The sequence below is a fragment of the Manis javanica genome, chromosome 1 (genome assembly GCF_040802235.1).
Source record: "Manis javanica isolate MJ-LG chromosome 1, MJ_LKY, whole genome shotgun sequence".
NCBI classification, from domain to species: domain Eukaryota; kingdom Metazoa; phylum Chordata; class Mammalia; order Pholidota; family Manidae; genus Manis; species Manis javanica.
In genome coordinates this window covers 190,329,404-190,350,382 of record NC_133156.1, presented here as the reverse complement: position 1 = coordinate 190,350,382, position 20,979 = coordinate 190,329,404, and the positions used below count along the sequence as shown (strand labels likewise).

General features: G+C 34.2%; 1 protein-coding gene across 10 annotated transcripts in view; it reads left to right on the top strand.

Annotated features, from left to right (window-relative positions):
- Positions 1-20,979, top strand: part of EHBP1 (EH domain binding protein 1) — a 433,785-nt gene that overhangs the window by 20,220 nt on the left and 392,586 nt on the right. For 4 of the 10 annotated variants that reach the window (XM_073212603.1, XM_073212598.1, XM_073212613.1 and 1 more), the window contains exon 3: positions 5,138-5,269. The exons of the other annotated variants lie outside the window; for them this stretch is intronic. In XM_073212603.1, the coding sequence (XP_073068704.1) occupies positions 5,138-5,269 (132 nt within the window). The remainder of the gene's footprint in view (positions 1-5,137; positions 5,270-20,979) is intronic. 10 annotated transcript variants of the gene reach the window in all.

The window sequence follows — 20,979 nt, the reverse complement described above, 5'->3', positions numbered from 1 at the left end:
CACAGATTTCTGTGTATTAATTTGTATCCTACAACTTTGCTGAATTCAGATATTAGATCTAGTAGTTTTGGAGTGGATTCTTTAGGGTTTTTTTATGTACAACATCATGTCATCTGGAAACAGGGACAGTTTAAACTTCTTCCTTGCCAGTCTGGATGCCTTTTATTTCTTTGTGTTGTCTGTTTGGCATGGCTAGGACCTCCAGTACTATGTTGAATAGAAGTGGGGAAAGTAGGCATTGTTGTCTTGTTCCTGATCTTAAAGGAAAAGCTTTCAGCTTCTCACTGTTAAGTATAATGTTGGCTGTGGGTTTGTCATATATGGCCTTTGTTATGTTGAGGTACTTGCCCTGTATACCTACTTTGTTGAGAGTTTTTATCATAAATGGTGTTGAATTTTGTCAAATGCTTTTTCAGCATCTAGGAGATGATCGTGTGGTTTTTGTCCTTCTTTCTGTTGATGTGGTGGATGGTGCTGATGGATTTTTGAATGTTGTACCATCCTTGCATCCTGGAATAAATCCTACTTGATCATGATGAATGATCTTTTTGATGTATTTTTTAATTTGGTTTGCTAATATTTTGTTGAGTCTTTTTACATCTACATTCATCAGGGATATTGGTCTGTAATTTTCTTTTTTTGTGGTGTCTTTGCCTGGTTTTGGCATTAGAGTAATGCTGGCCTCAGGACGAGTTTGGAAGTATTCCCTCTTCTACTCTTTGGAAAACTTTAAGGAGGATGGGGATTAGGTCTTCATTAAATGTTTGATAAAATTCAGCAATGAAGTCATCTGTTATAGGAGTTTTGTTGTTAGGTAGTTTTTTGATTACCAATTCAATTTCTTTGCTGGTAATTGGTCTGTTCAGAATTTCTGTTTCTTCCTTGGTCAGCCTTGGAAGGTTGTATTTTTCTAGAAAGTTGTCCATTTCTTCTAGGTTATCCAGTTTGTTAGCATATAATTTTTCATAGTGTTCTCTAATAATTCTTTGTATTTCTGTGGTGTCCGTAGTGATATTTCCTTTCTCATTTCTGATTCTGTTTATGTGTGTAGACTTCCTTTTTTTCTTGATAAGTCTGGCTAGGGATTTATCTATTTTGTTTATTTTCTTGAAGAACCAGCTCTGGCTTTCATTGATTCTTTCTATTATTTTATTCTTCTTGATTTTATTTATTTCTGCTGTAATCTTTATTATGTCTCTCCTTCTACAACTTTGGGCCTCATTTGTTCTCCTTTTTTCTAGTTTCATTAAGTGTGAGTTTAGACTGCTTATATGGGATTGTTCTTCTTTCCTGAGGTAGGCCTGTATTGCAATATACTTTCCTCTTAGCACAGCCTTGGCTGCATCCCACAGATTTTGCTCTGTTGAATTATTGATGTCATTTGTCTCCATTTATTGCTTGATGTCTGTTTTTATTTGGTGATTGATCCATTGGTTATTTAGGCACATGTTGTGTAGCCTCCAATGTGTTTGTGGGCTTTTTCATTTTCTTTGCGTAATTTATTTCTAGTTTCATACTTTTGTGGTCTGAGAAACTGGTTGGTAGAATTTCAATCTTTTTGAATTTACTGAGGCTCTTTTTGTGGCCTAGTATATGATTTATTCTTGAAAATGTTCCATGTGCACTTGAGAAGAATGTGTATCCTGCTGCTTTTGGGTGTAGAGTTCTGTAGATGTCTGTTAAGTCCATCTGTTCTAATGTGTTGTTCAGTGCCTCTGTGTCCTTTCTTATTTTCTGTCTCATTGATCTGTCCTTCAGAGGGAGTGGAATGTTGAAGTCTCCTAGAATGAATGCATTGCATTCTATTTCCCCTTTTAATTCAGTTAGTATTTCTTTCACATATGTAGGTGCTCCTGTGTTGGGCGCATGGATATTCATAATGGTTATATCTTCTTGTTGGATTGACCCCTTTATCATTATGTAATGTCCTTCTTTGTCTCTTATGATATTCTTTGTTTTGAAGTCTATTTTATCTGATACAAATACTACAACTCCTGGTTTTTTTTTCTCTATTAGTTGCATGAAATATCTTTTTCCATCCCTTCACTTTTAGTCTGTTTATGTCTTTGGGTTTAAAGTGAGTCTCTTGTAGGCCACATATAGATGGGTCTTGTTTTATGTCTATTCAGTGACTGTCTGTGTCTTGATTGGTGCATTCAGTCCATTTACATTTAGGGTGATTATCAATGGGTATGTACTTATTGTCATTGCAGTCTTTAGATTAGTGGTGCCAAAGGTTCAAGGTTAAGTTCCTTACTATCTAACAGTCTAACTTAATGCACTTAATATGCTATTACAAATACAATCTAAAGGTGCTTTTCTTTTTCTCCTCCTTTTTCTTCCTCCTCCATTCTTTATATATTAGGTATCATATTCTGTTCTCTTTGTCTATCCCTTGATTGACTTTGGGGATAGTTAACTTAATTTTGCATTTGCCTACTAATTAGCTATTCTACTTTCTTTGCTGTGGTTTTAGTACCTCTGGTGACAGCTATTAAACCTTAGGAACACTTCCATCTATAGCAGTCCCTCCAAGGGAGTTGTTAGTATATAGAAATGCAACAGATTTCTGTATATTAGTTTTGTATCCTGTAACTTTACTGAATCTAGTTATTAGTTCTAGGAGTTTCTTGGTTGCATCTTTAGGATTTTCTGTATATAGTATAATGGCTTCTGCAAATAGTCACAGTTTTCCTTCTTTCTTACCAATTTGGGTGCTTTTTATTTCTTTACCTTGTCTGACTGCTGTGGCTAGGACCTCCAGTTACTACATTGAATAAAAGTGGTGAGTAGATACTCTTGTCTTATTACAGATCTTAGAGAAAAGCTTTCAGCTTTTTGCTGTTAAGTATGATGTTGGCTGTGGGTTTATCTTATATGGCCTTTGTTATGTTGAGGTATGTTACCTTTATATCCATTTTTTGAGAGTTTTTATTGGGAATGGGTGTTGAATATTTTCAAATGCTTTTCCATCATCTGTTGAGATGATCATATGGTTTTTATCCATCCTTTTGTTAATGTGGTGTATCATATTGATTTACAAATATTGTAAATCATCCTTGCATCCCAGGAATAAATCTGGTTGTGGTGGATGATCCTTTTCATGTATTTTTGAGTTCAGTTTGCTAATATTTTGTTGAGAATTTTTATGTCTATGTTCATCAGGGATATTGGTCTATAATTTTCTTTTTTTTTTGTCATCTTTGTCTTGTTTTGGTATTAGAATGATGCTGGCCTTTGGTAGAATTCAGTTGTGAAGCCATGTGGAACTGGACTTTTATTTGTTGTGATGTTTTTAGTTACTAGTTCAATTTCATTACTGATAATTGATCTGATCAAACTTTCTGCTTCTTCCTGGATTAGTCTTGGAAGGTGTAACGTTGTCCAATTTATTTTTCATATAATTCCCTATTCATTCTTTGTATTTCTGTGGTGTCAGTTGTAACTATTTATCATTGTTGATTTTGTTTGTGTCCTCTCTTTTTTTACTTGATAAGTACTGCAAGGGTGCTTTCTTTTCCTACATATATATATAACAATAGCAATGTTATACACAGAAATAATAGTAGTAGAACTCCATTCAGGTTCCCGGACCTGATTCCAATGCATATAAGTATGTGGGAGGGGTTCTGCCACACTTAACACCAAGCAGAGTATCCAAGAATTCAACTCAATTCTGACACTTTCTGACCTGAGACAGCACCAGATTCCCTAGGTTAAAGGTTCCGTCCTACAAGACTGCCCTCCACCTTCCACTGCAGATGCCAGTCGCAAGCCCCAGGCTGTTTACCTGTACTTCTGACGTACCAGCTATAGATTGGAGGTTCTAACCACTTCCTGCTTGGTTTCGATTAATTTGCTAGAGCAGCTCGCAGAATCAGGAAAACACTTAACATTTACCAGTTTAATAAAGGATACCTTAAAGGATACAAGTTAACAGCCAGATGAAGAGAGACATAGGCCAAGGTCCCAAATAAAGGAGTTTCTGTCCTTGTGGTACATGGGACCTGGCTCAGTGGCACATGGAGGCATTTTGGTTCCCCAAGCATAGAAGCTTTCCCAACTGAGAAGCAGTATCCAACAGAGCAGCGCAGAGAGTATTAAGCTCTCTCAGGGGTTTTTGTGAGGGCTTCAGTGCATAGTCATGATTGACTAAATTATTGGCCATTGGCTGATTCAGCCTCCAGTCCCTGCTCTTGGGTGGGAGTCCAGAAGTCTTTTATTAACATGACAAAACACCTTTAAGACTCTGCAGTGTTTTCAGGAACTGTGGGTGAAGACTAAATATACCTGGAAAATACGTATCTGGTCATATGAATGACCAGATATGTATTTCTTATAACTCGTTATATTGCAAGTACTTTTTTAAATTGCTAATTTGATATGTAAACAATGGTTTCATCTTGTTTTAATTTTATCTTTGTTTGAGAATTTAATATTTTTCTTTAATTTGTTAGCTTGTTGCCTTTCCTTTCTTATAGCTCATCTGTGCATTATTATCTATTTACTGACTGGAGACTAGTTTTTTTTCTGTTGATATGTTTGCCCTATTTTTTTAGTTTTCAGACTTAAAAGCCTTTTACTCTTACAATTCCTTCTAATTCTCTTTTTTATGGAGTGTTTTTTTTGTTGGAATAATTTTAGACTTACAGAAAAGTTGAAGAGGTAGTGCAGAGCTTTTCTGTATTCTCCTCACTACACTTCACTTTCCCTGTTGGTGATCCTTTTCAGTCTTAATTGTGTATAGACTTTGAATTGTTTGTTCTGCTAAAAAGATTGGGTTTATGGTGTGGCATTCCTATTCCTGATTCTTTTTGAGATATTTGAGAGAACTTATAGATATGTGGAAGCTAGATACATTTAATAGGGGGAATTCATCTATGTGAAATAGAGCCAGACAACTTTAGTAGCATCTTTACTGAAAAAAGATAATCACTACCAGTCCTATGTTAGATATCTCATAGTAAACCTCCGTGCCACTTAGGATCCTCAATTTAAAATTGTACTTGAGGCCTGTAACTCTGGGGAGAAAATCCTGGGGCAAAAATACCTTTGAAACAAATCAGTCAAAGGGAGAAATAAAGTTAAGAAACCCGCTTTTTTCTTACAAGCGGTCATTCTGTTCTCTGTTGAACAGGCTGCAGCAGAAGAGAGCTCCACCCAACCTCTCCACTCTTCCACACCCTTGTAATTACCTATTGATACATAGATGGACTACTTTCTCCACCCCTTGGAAACACTTACTGATATGCAGATGCACTAAAGCCAGGTGAGAGATACTAGAAATATTACAATTTTACCCACAATGCCCTAATTTGTCAAATTATTTAATTATTATTTCTGAGTTATTATACACTTATTGTAGGAACAAAATCCTGATTTTCCTATTTCACACAGAAACTTACTTTATTTTAGAATGATTCCTTCTGCTTGAAATTTGGTAATGAGGTCTCCATTGGGACATAAACTTTCCACGTGGATCAAGTATATTAGTGAAAACAAATTTGCTTGAAAGAAACTGGATTATGCTATAAATGTCAGAGAAATTTCATTGGATCCAAAGACTATATGTAGCTTCACTTTCACATTAAACAATTTTGGTGTTTAATTTGAGGACCTTCTCCCTTCTTTGTTTTTTATAATTTGTATAATTAAAATGTCTATCATAAAAAAAAGGGTGAAAAGGATGGTTAAGAGAAGAGAAGAATGTGACCCAGCAACTGTGTTTTTTTGGGGAAAGTTTTAATATATTTAGCACAATGGGATTTGGGTTCCAATATTTAATGCTTTTATGTGCATTATTCTTCTAAGTAGTGTGGGTAAAATTGCAATATTTCCGGAATCTCTCACCTGGCCTTAGTGCATCTCCATATCAATAGGTTTTTCCAAGGGGTGGAGAGTAGTAGTCCATCTCCATATAATAGGTAATTACAAGGGCAAGGGAGGGCATATCTGGACTGGAGAGGTTGGGTGGGTTCTCTTCTGCAGCCAGGTTGTGAGGGACATGGGAGAGCATAAGTGGACAACTTCTTGTAAGCAATAAGCGGGTTTCTCCCACTCCATTTCTCCTTTGACTGATTTCGGTTTCAAAGATATTTGCCCCTGGATTTTCCCTTGGAGTAGTTTGACTTTAAAGTTTTTAGAAAATGATTTTACTAATCAAGCATGTACCTGGAATGTAGAGTGGCACTTAATAAAGATTGTTTTCACACACTAATTTAGATTCAGTTTATTTTAACTTTAATTTTGAATTATTCAATTTTTCAGTACTTACTAAAAAATTGGTTAAGGTCTTAAATAGTTAATTTGTAGAGGTAAGAAGGAGAAAAACTCTGCTAAGTTTGCCCAGTTGCCTGGGATGCTCCTAATTACATTTAAATGAGTAGATAAGTTAGGTCACATTTAATTGATATTTTAAGAAAATTGTTAGATATGAATATGTTATTTTAATATTGAACTTCACAGTCAGGTTTGTTTTCTTAGAAATGTCAATGGAAAGTAATTTTAAGTTTTTAAATTTGCCTCCTATTTGGTATTAAGATGGTCTGTAATAACTTATGTATCAGAATCTTTAATCAAAATTTTAGCTGTTTTGGTAAGTGTGTTGTGATATCTTATTTTGCTTTTAATTTGCATTTTTCAGTGCTGTTGAGTATCTTTTCATGTGCTTATTGCCATTTGCATATCTTTTCTTTGAGCTGTAATGGCAAAGAGCAGGCCATCCCAAGATAGGCCACTTGGGCATGCAGATTTACATTTGAGTTGAAAACAGTCAAGGCCCAAAGACTCAAAGAAACTGACTTTACTCCTAACTGCCTAAAAGAATTTAGATGGAGGACCTGCCTGCTATAGGAAGGGACCTATCACCACAGATAACCACTTTATAGATAACCTAGGTGTCATAGGGGAGAATTTAGCAAAGTCTGTTTTTTTAAATTTCTTGTTGCTCTGTGGCAGCAAACATTTGTTTACGAAACATTTACTCTTTTTTATCTTCCTGTTAATTGCTTTCCTTCCCTTTCAAGTACCAGACCCTTACCTACTCCTTAGTTCAGGATGACATATACCTGATTATCCCTGTCTTTGGAATCTCTGTAGGGTACTTAATTAGATTTAATTATCTCCTGTTAATCTGTTTCATGTCAGTTTAATTCTTAGACCAGTTAAAGAGCCTTCTTGAAAGGTAGAGGAAAAATTTTCCTCCCCGACAGAATAGTCCATTCAAATCTTCTACCCATTATGAAAAAATTGGATAGTTTGCATTATTATGAATTTGTAAAAAATATTTACATATTGCAAATACCAACATGCTGGCAGATAAAAGCACTACAAATATTTTTTCCAATTTTGTATCTTTCTTTTTCATGTCATAATATTTTTTAAGAACAATTTTTAATTTTGATAAAATCCAATATATTAATATTTTCTCTTTTGATTGTTACTTTTGTATCCTGTTAATATTTATGGATGATGTGAGGTAAAGATTGAAGTTCATTTTTTCTCATAATAAATATCCAGTTGGGCCAGCATGGGGTATTATCCATTCTTTATATGTGTGTTCAGAGATAGTAAGACAGAAATCAGGTATACTTTTATTGTTAACAAAATTGATATTTTTATTGAAAACAAATAAATATGGTATTTGCCTATATAAACAATCAGATTTTGAGATACTCTGTATTAGCACCCAGAATTAAGATAACCTACTCATAATGCAAGCTAGGTAAATATTGAAAAGAATAACTGTATTCTGGGTAAAATATACCACTGTAATTCCAAGTTGGTACCATACTGAGGGCTATAAAAATTTCCAGCTTTAAAACATAATTTTGTAAGCAGGGAAAAAGGTAATAAGAAGCATATGAAAGGTGGAACTAACTAGAAAAATATTACTCCACTAAGACTTTTTAATTAAGAAACTTCAAAGGCAGGAAAATAAATATATATATTTCCAGTTTTTTTTTTTTAAGAACCAACAGGATCAGGAGAGATCTAGAGAAGAAGAGTTTAGATGGACAAGAGTAATTTTTGTTTGTTTTTCTTCAATCTATAAACTAAATTTAGCATGTAGCCTTAGGATGATTAAGATTATAAAGCATATGACAAACAATTGTTTATTTATAAGCAGTTGATTATGAAAGAGGCAAGTATGGGATCACTGAGATAAAGTCATGTTAAACTAATCTTATTTGATTTTTTGACAGATCTGCTTCTTTGAGAAATGAAGTAAATTTGATAAACATACCACAGTTGTAATTCAGTAAAGGGTTTGCTAAGTTTCACAGTGATACTGTCAAGATGGAAGCAATATGTGCTGGGCTGGATGATTCACTGTTTAGGTCCAAAGAGATATTTGTAAGCCTTGCCACAGGACTAGGTACATATCTCTATTCTGTTGATTTTTTTCAGTTACTTTACTTGTGTGCAGTATAGAAGGCATATATTCAAATTTGCAGATCATGATGAGCTGTGATGATAGTAGGTACATGAATCAAGGACCACTATTTCAAAAGATATCAATTGGCTGGAATCATGGGCTGAATTTAACAAGATTACATTGAATGGGATGAATTTAAAGCTGTGCACTTGAGTCTAAAAGATTCCTGCCATGTTAGTGTCTAATGGAAGAGATTCGGCTTAACATGTAAGTAAAAGATTTTCGTCAGTGGTAAGCTTACTCTGAGTTAGATGTGATGTGGCTGTCGAAAAAAAAATAACCAGCAAAGCAAAACAAACAAATGTGTACTTAAGCTGCATTAGCAGAGGTCTTTAACAAAGGGGGTTAATGGTTCTCTAGTTAGACCACATTTTGGAGTGTTATCCTCAGTTTTGGGCATTCTACTTTAAATGATTATAAGCAAGTTGGGATGTGTTCTGAGAAATGTGACGAGGAGAGGTTAAAATTTTAAGGAGTTGAGGATGTTTAGCTTAGGGGAGAGAAAATACTCTAGGAGTTGAGTGGCTGTTTGAAGTATCTGAAAGGCTGTTCTTGGAAATGGAAGTAGGTATATTCTTCCTGTCACCAACAGGCAGAATTAGGATAAAAGAAATTAAACAGCGTAGAGAAGAATTACCGGGTTGCCTGAAAGCAGACTGGGCAGTCTGCATGGAGCTAGTGGTTTCCTTACTGCTAGAAGATCTGGGTACTTGGCAGGCATAATGTAGAGTGGATTCATTTAGCTAGGCTAAGTAGGTGTTTAGACTATTAAGATGATATTTGAAATTCTTTCCACATCTGAGATTTTGGGATTCAGTAAAATGACAAAGGCGGCCTGCAACATGCAACTCAGTACTTAATTCCTTAAGTAAGCTGGGCTTGCAAAATGAAGGAAGATTTAAGTCAGGAGCCCTTGTTTTAGTCTGGCCCTGTTGCTGTCCAGGTGAACACATCTATAAAATTAAAAGATCATACAAGATTTCCAAACTAAGTTACAGCTCTAAAAAATTCTGTTTATTGTGACTTTTGAAGCCCACTGCTTTATGAAGAGGAAGGAGGATTGGCGAAGGTTTGGTAAGGTTCCAAACTTAAAGACCTTTGTGAGATAAAAGGTAAATCATGGCTTGCTGTGAGCAAGCTGGGAGAAATTAAGGTAGTAATTGAAGAGGCTGTACAACGGTTGGTTACATGGAAGGGACAGAGACTTGAAAATTAGTCTTCACTCACTCCATTGTCTGACCTTGTCAAGGATTTTGACATAGGAGATATGACTCCCTCCCCTCTTTCTTGAAAGAAAATGATAGGTCATTTTCCTTTACCTTACTGTAATTCAAAAACTGCTGATTTATTGGAATCTCTAGACTGTCAAAGCTTTTAGTTAAACTCTTCAATTTTTAAAAACCTACACTTTTATTTATAACTGCAGTTTTGATATAAGTTAAGACTTTAAGACAGCTAATATTTTAAAAGGCAACATGTTAAATACTGCTTTTGATATGAGAAGGTAAGTGATAGTAGCTGTGGTATCAATTGTAACTTTTATTGGGAGCACTTGCATATTTTATTTGCTTGGAATAATATGCTAATGCTTTTAATACTTATTTTTCACAGATTAAAGTCATTCTGGCTTCAAATTGTTTATCATTTTAGTTTCTATGTAGTTACAACGTTCAGAAAATTGTAGATCCTGGTCCAGTGGAAGGAAGTTCATTGGTAGAAAGGTCAGTCTGAGGTGGAAGTTTGAATCAAAAACAAAACAAACAAACGTCCTCAACAATCTGTTAAAGCATAAGCAGCTACCACATGAACTAAGTTTGTATCTTATCATAATAAGTAATAATGTACTTTTCTTTATGATTTTAAAACATTTTCATCTCCTGGAGTTCTTCACTGGGGTAATATCCTCCTTGTTAGTAAATGAATACAGAAATAGAAATTGATACCTTTTGCAGTCTCTTGGGTATGTACTGTGTTTGTCCTGTTATGACTTCTTTAATCCCTTTATTCATCTCTCTAAACTGATTGAATTGTTTAAAAAGTTAGATAGTAACAATATTTGATGTTTTTTTCTCCAAACTTTATTTTAAAATAAACCATTCACCTGTTGAAACACAGTTACTGAGTCTTCCAGTCCATGAACAAGTTGTGTCTCTTCATTTATTTGGTTCGTCTTTGATTTCTTTCATCAGCATTTCAATAAACAAGCCCATGAAATATTTTCTTAGATTTATTCCTAAGAATTTCTTTTTTTTTAGCAGTTACAAGTGATACTGTATCTTTGATTTTTGTGTGTTTAGAAATACAGTTGGCATTTGTATGTTTATTTTGTATCCTGTGACCTTGCTAAAGTCAGTGATTAATTCTAGGAGTGTTTTTTGTAAATTCGTTCTACTTTTTAATATTTTTTTTGTAGACAATCATGTCATTTGCAAAGAGGGACAGTTTTTGCTTTTTCCATTCCAATCTGTTTGCTTTTTATGCCTGCATCTTGGCATATTGCAGTCTGTAGGACTGCCAGCAACTTTGTTGAATAGGAGTGGTGAAAGTAGTTGTCAGTTTTGGAGTGGAAGTGTTCAGTCTTTCACCAGTAAGTATAATGTTAGTGTTGGGTTTTTTGTAGATGCTTTTATAAAGTTAATGAGGTTCTACTCTATTCCTGTTTAATGAATGGATGTTAAATTTTGTCAAATACTTTTTCGTATTGATCAAGATGATCATGTAATTCTTCTTTTGCCTGTTAACACGGTAGATTACATTGATTGATTTTCAAATACTTAGATAGCCTGACTATCCTGGAATAAACTTCACTTTGTGGTGTAAATTCCTTTTATATATTGCTGAATTACATTTGATACTATTTTGTTAATGAATATTTAAGGGGGGACATTGGTCTGTAGTTTCTATCTTTGTCTGGTTTTGGTATTTGTAATATTTTCATAAATGAGTTGGGAAGTATCTTTTCTTTTCTGGAAGAGGTTGTGTAGAACTGCTGTTTATTCTTTAAATGTTTCATAGAATTCTTCATTGAGAAGGAGTTTTGAAGATTGAAGATTTCTTTTTGGAGAGTTTTTGTGTTATGAATTCAGTTTCCTAACTAGTTATTAGGGCTATTACCTATTTCATATTGGTTGAGTTGTGGAATTTGTATTTTTGAGAAAGTGGTCCATTTCATTGAAGTTGTCAAATTTATGTGTGTAGGGTTGTTTTTGTCATATTTGCAGGATCTGTAGTGATAATCCCTGGCTACATTTCTGACTTGGTAATATGTATCCTTTTTCTTTTTTTCTTTGTCAGTCATGCTACAAGTCTGTCAATTCCAGTGATCTTTTTAAAGAACTAGGGCTTTGTTTCATTGATTTTTCTCTACTGCTTTTCTGTTTTCAATTCACTGATTTCTGCTTTTTCTTCCCTTGTTTCTGCTTGCTTTTAATTAATTTTGCTCTACTTTTTCCAGGTTGTTAATGGGGAAGTTTAGATTGTTGATTTGAGGCTTTTCTTCTTTTCTAATGTATGCGTGTAGTGCTGTAAAATTCTTAGTACTGTTTTAGCTGTGCCCCACTAATTTTGATATATTGTATTTTCCTTTTTATTCAGTTATGTGTATCTTCTGATTTCCCTTGAGACTTCCTCTTTGACTCAGGTATTACTTACAAGTGTGTTGTTTAGTTTCCGGGTGTGGAGATTGCCATGTTATTTTTCTTTTATTGATTTCTACTTTAATTTTATTGTGATCAGAGAGAACATACTGTATGATTTGAATTATTTTAGATTTGTTGAGGTTTGTGTTATGGCTCTGAATGTGGCCTATATTTGTGTGCATTCTGTGAGTACTTGGAAGATTGTGTATTCTGTTCTGTTGGGTGGAGTAATCTATAAATATTGGTTAGATCTTGTTAGTTGATGGCATTGTTGAGTTCTATACCCTTGCTGATTTTCTGTCTAGATATTCTATCAATTGTTGAGAAAGGGATATTGATATGTCTAATAAAATTGTAGGTTTATCTGTTTTTCTTTTCACTTCTATCAGTTTTTGTCTCACATATTTAGCAGCTTAGTGTTTTGGTGTATACACATTTGATATTGTAGGTCTCTTAAGTGGGTTTACTTTTTAATTGTTTAATTTTGTTTAATATCCTTCTCTATGGTAATTTTCTGTGCTATAGTTGTTCCTTTGGTTAATGTTTGCTTTATAAATCTTGATCCATCATTTTGCTTTCAGTTTATATTGTTATATTTGAAATGAGTTTCTTGTAGACAGCTGATAGGTGGGTTTAATCCACTCTGCCAATATCTATCTTTTAATTTTTGTATTTAAACCATTTCCATTTAATGCAAGTATTGATTTGTTAAAGCTGATGTCTGCCATTTTAGTTTTTGTTTTCTGTTTTTCATTTCTCTGTTTTCTTTTCCCTTCTTTACTGTTGGTTTCTTGAACAATTTTTAGAATTCCATTTTAATTTATCTGTTTTTGAGTGTATCTTTTTGTTACAGCTTTTCTTAGTGGTTTCTCTAGTTATTACATTATGTACACATAGTTTATCACCCCCACCCAGCAGTATTGTGCCCTTTCTACACACTCCTCACTGGTTTAGTGTCAGAGGAGGCCGAGACTTAGAACTTTCATATATCACACAGTAGTATTGAGAATTCTCAGCACTACCCAGTAGCAATGAGAAACCCCCCTGCCCCACTCTAGTGTCAGTGAATGTCAGTAGAGAACCTCATTATTGCCCGATGTGGGTGAGAGTCAGGTTCCTCATATGGTCTCCACTGATTCTGCAGGTAGTTGAAGCCTTGATACTGTCTTGCAGAGTTGAAAATCCTGGCTGTCTACTTGGCCGCCTTTGATACCACCTCAGTGGGCTCCTTGTTGTAGTCTCAGGAAGGTGGAAGTCTAAGTATCTGACTTGGCCTTTGTTGGCATAGGTAGGGATGGGATCACAGATTTTCTTTAGTATTCAGCTGATGTAGAATGGTTATTTTCTAAAAGCTTTTAGTCTTGCTTCACTACATTTTCTTGTAATTTAACTTCATTTGGGGCTTTTTATGTGTGAACCCATTAGTATTTTGGGGTTGCTGGTTTCTTCACTTCCAAGTCTGGGGTATTTGAGGCTGATTTCACTAGCTGGTTTGCCTTTTCTCCATCCCTTCCAAGTCTTCTTATGTTTGCTTTATATATAATATCCAGTGTTTTTAATTGTACTTAGTAGGAGGAATACGGAGCATTATGTCTGCTCTGTCTTCCCAGAAGTAGAAGTCTAGCCTTCTGATGATTTTTACCCTAACTTCCTGCTTAACTGTGATACCATTTATAAGGATGCCTGATTAATTAATTTGTCTGTGAGAACAGTGTTACCAGTCCAGATTAATTTAGTGGTGCTTGCATTGCTTTATAAATGCAAAAGTAAATTCACTTCATATGTACAGCATGTGAGCATTTTAGGTCCACAAAGATAATTGGTCAGCATGTAGTTACTGAACACAAATGAGTAGGAACTGAACATGGAGAAACAAATGGTCTAGCAGAGATCAACAGTGGAAAACATTATGAACTATTTTTCTACTTTTCTAAAATCTTCAATATTCTTGCTTCCTTTTCTATGATGTTAAGTATTAGATGGAGAAGGAAAAGAGAGATTGAAGTTAAAAACTCATCAAAGTAGAAATCATAAAGGAAAAATATCAATATATTGGAATAGTTATAATTTAAAGATTTTTAATATTAATACTATAAAGAAAATTGAAAGGCAATTAATATATTGGGGGAAATATATCAATAAGAAAGATTTTCATGCTAGTAGAAAAGCAGGCAAAGGACATGAGTAAGTTTTTCATAAAAGAGGATATAAAAGGGGTTAGTAATACCACTGAAATATTTTCCCCCTTATAATGGAAGTAGCTTTAATTTTTTATGATTACACAAATAATATGTACTTATTATAAACAATCAAATATTATATAAAAGTATAAGAAAAAAAAGTATAAGGAGAAATTTTAAATCACCTGATAATAATCACCATTAACTTTGTGGTGATCATTCTTGGTTTTAACTCATTATGCATATACACCTATGCAATTTAATTGAATGTCCTATGTGCTTTTAAAAATATATATGGACACTTTAAATTTATTGTTCTTTGGGGTAGGTATCTAAATTTATCTTGCCACCTCAATTGTTTACTAATCTTTAAGTGTGAACTTGTATTTTTTTCCTTTGATCTGTGGGACTCCTAAGACCTAAGTTAAGGATTCTTTTCTCCTAAGATTTGTTCTTGGTTCTGGCAGTGCTACTGAGTTGGGCCCACCTAGCTGTCTTTAAGAGAGCCAGGTTCGGTGTGGAAGCATAATTTCAGCTCTACCGCTTTGCTTCTGGCCTCAACATTAGTATCTCAGTGCTGATGCTGACATTTGCCGTTAACACATGACTTTTCTTCTAGTTCATTCATAGATCAGAGCTCCTAGCTTCCATTATTAACTAGATACATGGTTTGTGCCCCTTGCTTTTATTCCTGTTTTTAAGTGGTTGGGGGATTGTTGGAGTGTGGTCCTTAAGAGAATTCCCCTGCATTTAGGGAGCCCAGCAATATGTTTAAAACTGTATGTTTCAGAATCTATTTGTTTTGCAGTGGAAAGGTCCTGTGGGTTAAGTCTGCCATAATGTCAAAAGTGGCAGACTTAAAGAACATAATATACCTTTCCATTTATCTAGATTTGTTTTATATACTTCAGTAAGATTTTGTAATTCTCTTAATATTTATAAAGGAATGAAAATACTTTCTATTGGCTATAGTGGGATTATTTTGCTCTTTCTCCTTGTAGGAATATAAATTAGTATGACCTTTCTCAATGGAGGTTTGGCAGTATGTCTCAAACCCTTAAAAGTGTGCTTTGACCCCACAATTCTATTTTTAGGAATTTATTCTAAAAAATGTACTCATGGGCTTGTGCAAATCTTCATCTATAAGGAAGTTTATTTTGTGTTATTTATAATAACAAAAAGCTTGAATGATAGTAATGTCTACAGTTGGAGGATTGGTTAGATAGTGCTGCCATCCATGTGAAGGAATACTTTGTGGCCATTGAAATGTGGGAGAATATTGAACTATGATTAAAAAAAGTATATGAAATATTAGACGAACAAAAGACTATTGCAAAATAGTACAATATGTTCTTATTTTAAAGTATATTTTCTATTATATATGTTACTAAATCATTTACTATTTTAGTAATAAGGACAAGAGAGTAAATTGTTTTTAAATTGATCTACGTTGGTAGTGAAACAGGAGCATCGAATGAAGTATATAAATTACTGTAACAAGAATTAGACTTCCAATAGGTAACAGGAGAAAAAGGAGCAAGTGACTTCAAAAGTATAAAGAAAAATGATTTTTAATCTAGAATTCTCTACCCATCTGAGCATTAACTTAAGAATTCTGAGACTTCTATAAAATTCTTTCAGTTTCAAATACACCTTTCTATATTCTACTCTGATACTGGGCCTGCAATTGTGCATATTACATTTACTGAATTACATTAGCTGGCTTGAGATTAGTTCTTACTATTCGGAGATAGGCAAGAAGAGAGAAAGGATGTTTTACCTGTTTTCTTGGTACTCTGATCAGTGTTCCCCCAGCAGTGGCATTTCATCCCAGCAGTAACAATGGGTTCCATCCTCTAGCTTCTTTTGATATTACCATAACTGTCCTCATTTGATACTTTTGAGTCACCAGCATCATCTGGGTAGTGACCCCCTTGTACTGAGCCCTATCCCCACTGGTTTCTTTACTAAGCATTTAGGTTTTGATAACAAAAACCTTTTACCCTTTGTTCCTGCAGCCTGAGGAGTGGTAGCTGCTTATGTCAATAATCATTTTTGTTCTTTTAGTCCATTATCATATGTCTAAACAATTTTGTATTTAAATTACTGCTGTTAGTATAATCTAGTGGAGTTTGTTTTCCTAACTGGATCGTGATTGATAAAATCACCCACTCTTACTTCTGAAAAGAATTACTTGAGGATATACTCCAGTACACAAAAACAAAAACAACAGAACAAGACTTAAGAAATAGAAAGCCCTGGGTTCCAAGAAACAGTATATAAAACCTCGGAATGGCCGGTCAAAACAAGAACAACAGCCAACTCAAAACAAAATGGTAATCCTAGGTCGAGACCTACCTGTAAAGCAGGTATTGTTAGAAAGCAAGTGCTCCAGATTAGAACAGGAGGTTTGAAGGTCCAAGAAGACTGTAGGAATAACTTTATTCCTTATGGTGAAGAAACTAAATAATCTTAGAAAGAAGGTAAAAACACATTATATATTCAATTAAAAAATATGTTCCTCTTCTTTCTCAGCTCTCTTACTAATTCTTTATGAGTTTTCTTTTTTTTGCTTCAAGTGGTGTGCAGTTACCAATAAGTCTTTAAATGTCCCAATGCTATTTGAGTCTAAGTGAAAATTATAGATTTGATATTGCAGTCCCTAGATATTTGTTTTCTGATTTAAAAATAATTCTAAGTCAAAACACAAAAGACTTATTTATAGTTATAGCACAGTGTAAAGATTATAAACATTGGAAATGTGAAACGATAATACAGAGAAAGAGATTAGGACAACAAGGATGGCAAGAAAGTTGGGACACAAAAAAGAACACATACCTTTTAGTAAAAAGGCAGTAAATGAACCAGTAAAAGAGATTAATACTTTTTATTTAGTATCTTCTTGTGTTTTCTATTCTTATATGCATGATTCTACAATAATAAAACTATATTTAAATGACTGTGCAGCACCTTAGAGGATCATAAAACTTCTGGCAAATCTTTTAGTGAAAAACTAGGACACTAATTTGTGTACAGCATGGTTATAATTAGGCTTGTACTATTATTTTTTTTATTAAGGTATCATTGATATATAATCATATGAAGGTTTCACATGAGCAGCATTGTGGTTACTATATTCACCCATATTACAAAGTCCCCCCCACCACATATCCCATTGCAATCACTGTCTATCACTGTAGTAAGAGGCTATAGAGTCACTACTTATATTCTCTGTGCTATACTGCCTTCCCCATGTCCCCCCTACATTATGTGTGCTGATCATAATCCCCTTCTCCCTTGCTCCCCACCAGCCCTCCCCATCCCCTTTCTCTTTGGTAACTTGTAGTCGCTTCTTGGAGTCTGAGACTGCTGCTGTTTTGTTCTTTCACTTTTGCTTTGTTATACTCCATAAATGAGTGAGATCATTTGGTACTTGGTTTTCTCTGCAATTATGCTTGTATTATAATAAGAGGGTGGGTGATATTTAGAGAGTGAAGAAAGTATTATTATAAAGATACACTTGTTTTAAACATTTGTAAAACAGAAGTAAAGACAAATACAGGTAATAAATGCTGTCAAATGTTAAGTTATTAACAAATTTATATAATAATTATTTTGCTTTTTAAGAATCTGTAAATAAAGGAAATAAGATACAATGCCTCATTTCAATGTAGAGATTAAATGTGTATCGTAAATGTCCTGAAAAAGTTGGAAAATTGATCTTAAGTGTGTTGATTTTAAATGGTAAACATCTTAATAAAGTTTTCCTATTATATAGAAGATATATGCTCTAAAGAAGCATCATAAAAATTCCACTTCCATATGAATTTTAGAATTAGCTTGTCAAAGACCTGAATGTAAGTCATGAAACCATAAAACTCTTAGAAGAAAACATAGGCAAAACTCTCTTGAATATAAACATGAACAACTTCTTCAGGAACATATCTCCACAGGCAAGGCAAACAAAAGCAAAAATGAACAACTGGGACTGTATCAAATTAAAAAGCTTCTGTACAGCAAAGGACACCATCAGTAGAACAAAAAGGCATCCTACAGTATGGGAGAATATATTCATAAATGACATATCTGAGAAGGGGTTGACATCCAAAATATATAAAGAGATCACGTGCCTCTACAAACAGAAAAGCAAATAAGCCATTTAAAAAATGGGCACAGGATCTGAACAGACACTTCTCCAGAGAAGAAATTCAGATGGCCAACAGGCACATGAAAGGATGTTCCACACCGCTAATCATCAGAGAAATGCAAATTAAAACCACAATGAGATATCACCTTATACCAGATAGGATGGCCAACATCCAAAAGACAGACAACAACAAATGTTGGCAAGGATGTGGAGAAAGGGGAACGCTCCCACACTGCTGGTGGGAATGTAAATTAGTTCAGCCATTGTGGAAAGCAGTATGGAGGTACCTGAAAATGCTCAAAATAGAAATACCATTTGACCCAGGAATTCCACTTCTAGGAATTTATCCCAAGAATGCAGCACTCCAGTTTGAAAAAGACAGATGCACCCCTATGTTTATCGCTGCACTATTTACAGTAGCCAAGAAATGGAAGCAACCTATCAGTAGATGAATGGATAAAGAAGATGTGATACATATATACAATGAAATATTATTCAGCCATAAGAAGAAGACAGATCCTACCATCGCAACAACATGGATGGAGCTAGAGGGTATTATGCTCAGTGAAATAAGCCAAGTGGAGAGAGACAAGTACCGAATGATTTCACTCATCTGTGGAGTATAACAACAAAAAGCAAAAACTGAACAAACAAAACAGCAGCAGACCCACAGCACCCAAGAACAGACTTAATAGTTGCCAAAGGGAAAGGAACTGGGGAGGGTTAGTGGGAAGGGAGGGAAAAGGGGAATAAGGGGCATTACAATTAGCACACATAATGTAGGGTGGGTGCATCGGGAAGGCAGTATAGCAAGGAGAAGACAAGTAGTGGCTCTATAGCATGTTACTACGCTGATGGACATTGACTGTAATGGGGTATGTGGTGGGGACTTGATAATTGGGGGAATCTAGTAACCACAATGTTGCTCATATGATTGTGTATTAATGATACTGTCATTAAAAAAAGAATTAGCTTTCAATTTCTATGAAAAATCTTGCTGGGATTTTATTTGACATTGTATTGAATGCATGGGCAAATTTGAGGAGGATTTGACATCTTGACTATATTGAATCTTAAGACCCATGGAGAAGGTATACCTCCCCACTTACTTAGATGTTATTTAATTTCTTGAAACTGCGGTGTAATTTTCAGTGTATAGATCTTTTTTTCACACCTTTTGTGAGCTTTAGCCCTAAGTCTTTAAAATTTTGATATTATAAATGGTGTTCTTAAAAAGATCCTCTTTTTGTTCATTCATTTCTAGTATATAGAGATACAATTGATATTTACCTATCTTGTATCTTACAGCTTTGCTAAACTCACTAATTAGTTCTAGTAGTTTTTTAATAGATTAATTGTACCTTCCTCATAAATGGTCATGTTGTCACCAAATACAGTTTAATTCTTTTCTTTCTAATCTGTACATCTTTTATTTATTTTCTTGCCAGAGTACACTGGCTAACACTTCTTGTATAACAATGAAGAGAAATGCCAAGAGTGGAAAACCTTGTCATGTAGTGATCTCAGGGGAAAAACTATTTTGTCTTTCACTGTAGTATGATGCTAGTTCTAGGTTTTTTTGTTAAATGTTCTTTATCAGGTTGAGGAAGTTTCTTCTTTCCTAGTTTTCTGGAGCTTTCGGCAGGAATAAATGTTGGATTTTGTCAAATGCTTTTTCTGTATCTATTGAGATTATCATACGGTTTTTCTTTTTTAGTTTGCTAATGTAGTGAACTACATTGATTTTTGAATATTGAGCCAACCCTACATTCTTAGGCTAAGCCCTAAGCTCCACTTGGCCATGATATACTGTCCCTGTAATATTTTGTTAGATTCAGTTTGCTGAAATTTTATTTAGTATTTTTACGTCTGTGTTGGTAAGTGTTATTGTTCTGTGGTGTTTTTTTAAGTCTTTGCGTGATTCTGGTATCAGTATAATGCTGGCCTCGTTGAAAGAGTAGTTCATTTTGTTCAATTTTTCAGAAGAAATTATGTGAAATTGTTATTAATTTTTCTTTAGATGTTTGGCATTACTCACCAATAAAGCTGTATGACTTCGAGACTTCTTTGTGGGGAGCTTTTAAACTACAAAATTATTTTCTTTAATAGATATAGGACCATTCAAGTTCTTTATTTTTCTCTTGTGTGAGCTTTGTTAGTTTGTGTGTTTCAAGGAATTTGTCTATCATTTATGTTGTCAAATTTATTGACATAAAATTGCTCTTAACATTTCTTTATTATCTTTTAATATCTATAGAATCTGTAATGATGTCATCTGTCATTGCAGATACTGGTAATTTGTATCTTCTCTCTTTTTTTCTTTATCATTCTAATGCTTTATCAATTTTATTTATCTTTTCAAAGAACCAGCTTTTGTTTCATTGATACTCTTTATCATTCTGTTTGTTTTCATTGATGATCTGTTTCATTTTTATTATTTCCTTTCTTCTGTTTACTTTGGGTTTAATTTGCTCTTCTTTTTCTAGTTTTTTATGGTAGCAGTTGATTTCATTTTTTTCAGGTGAAGGTTTAGGTCACTCTGAAGCTCAGAAGGATGAGCTTGGGTAGGAAATGTAA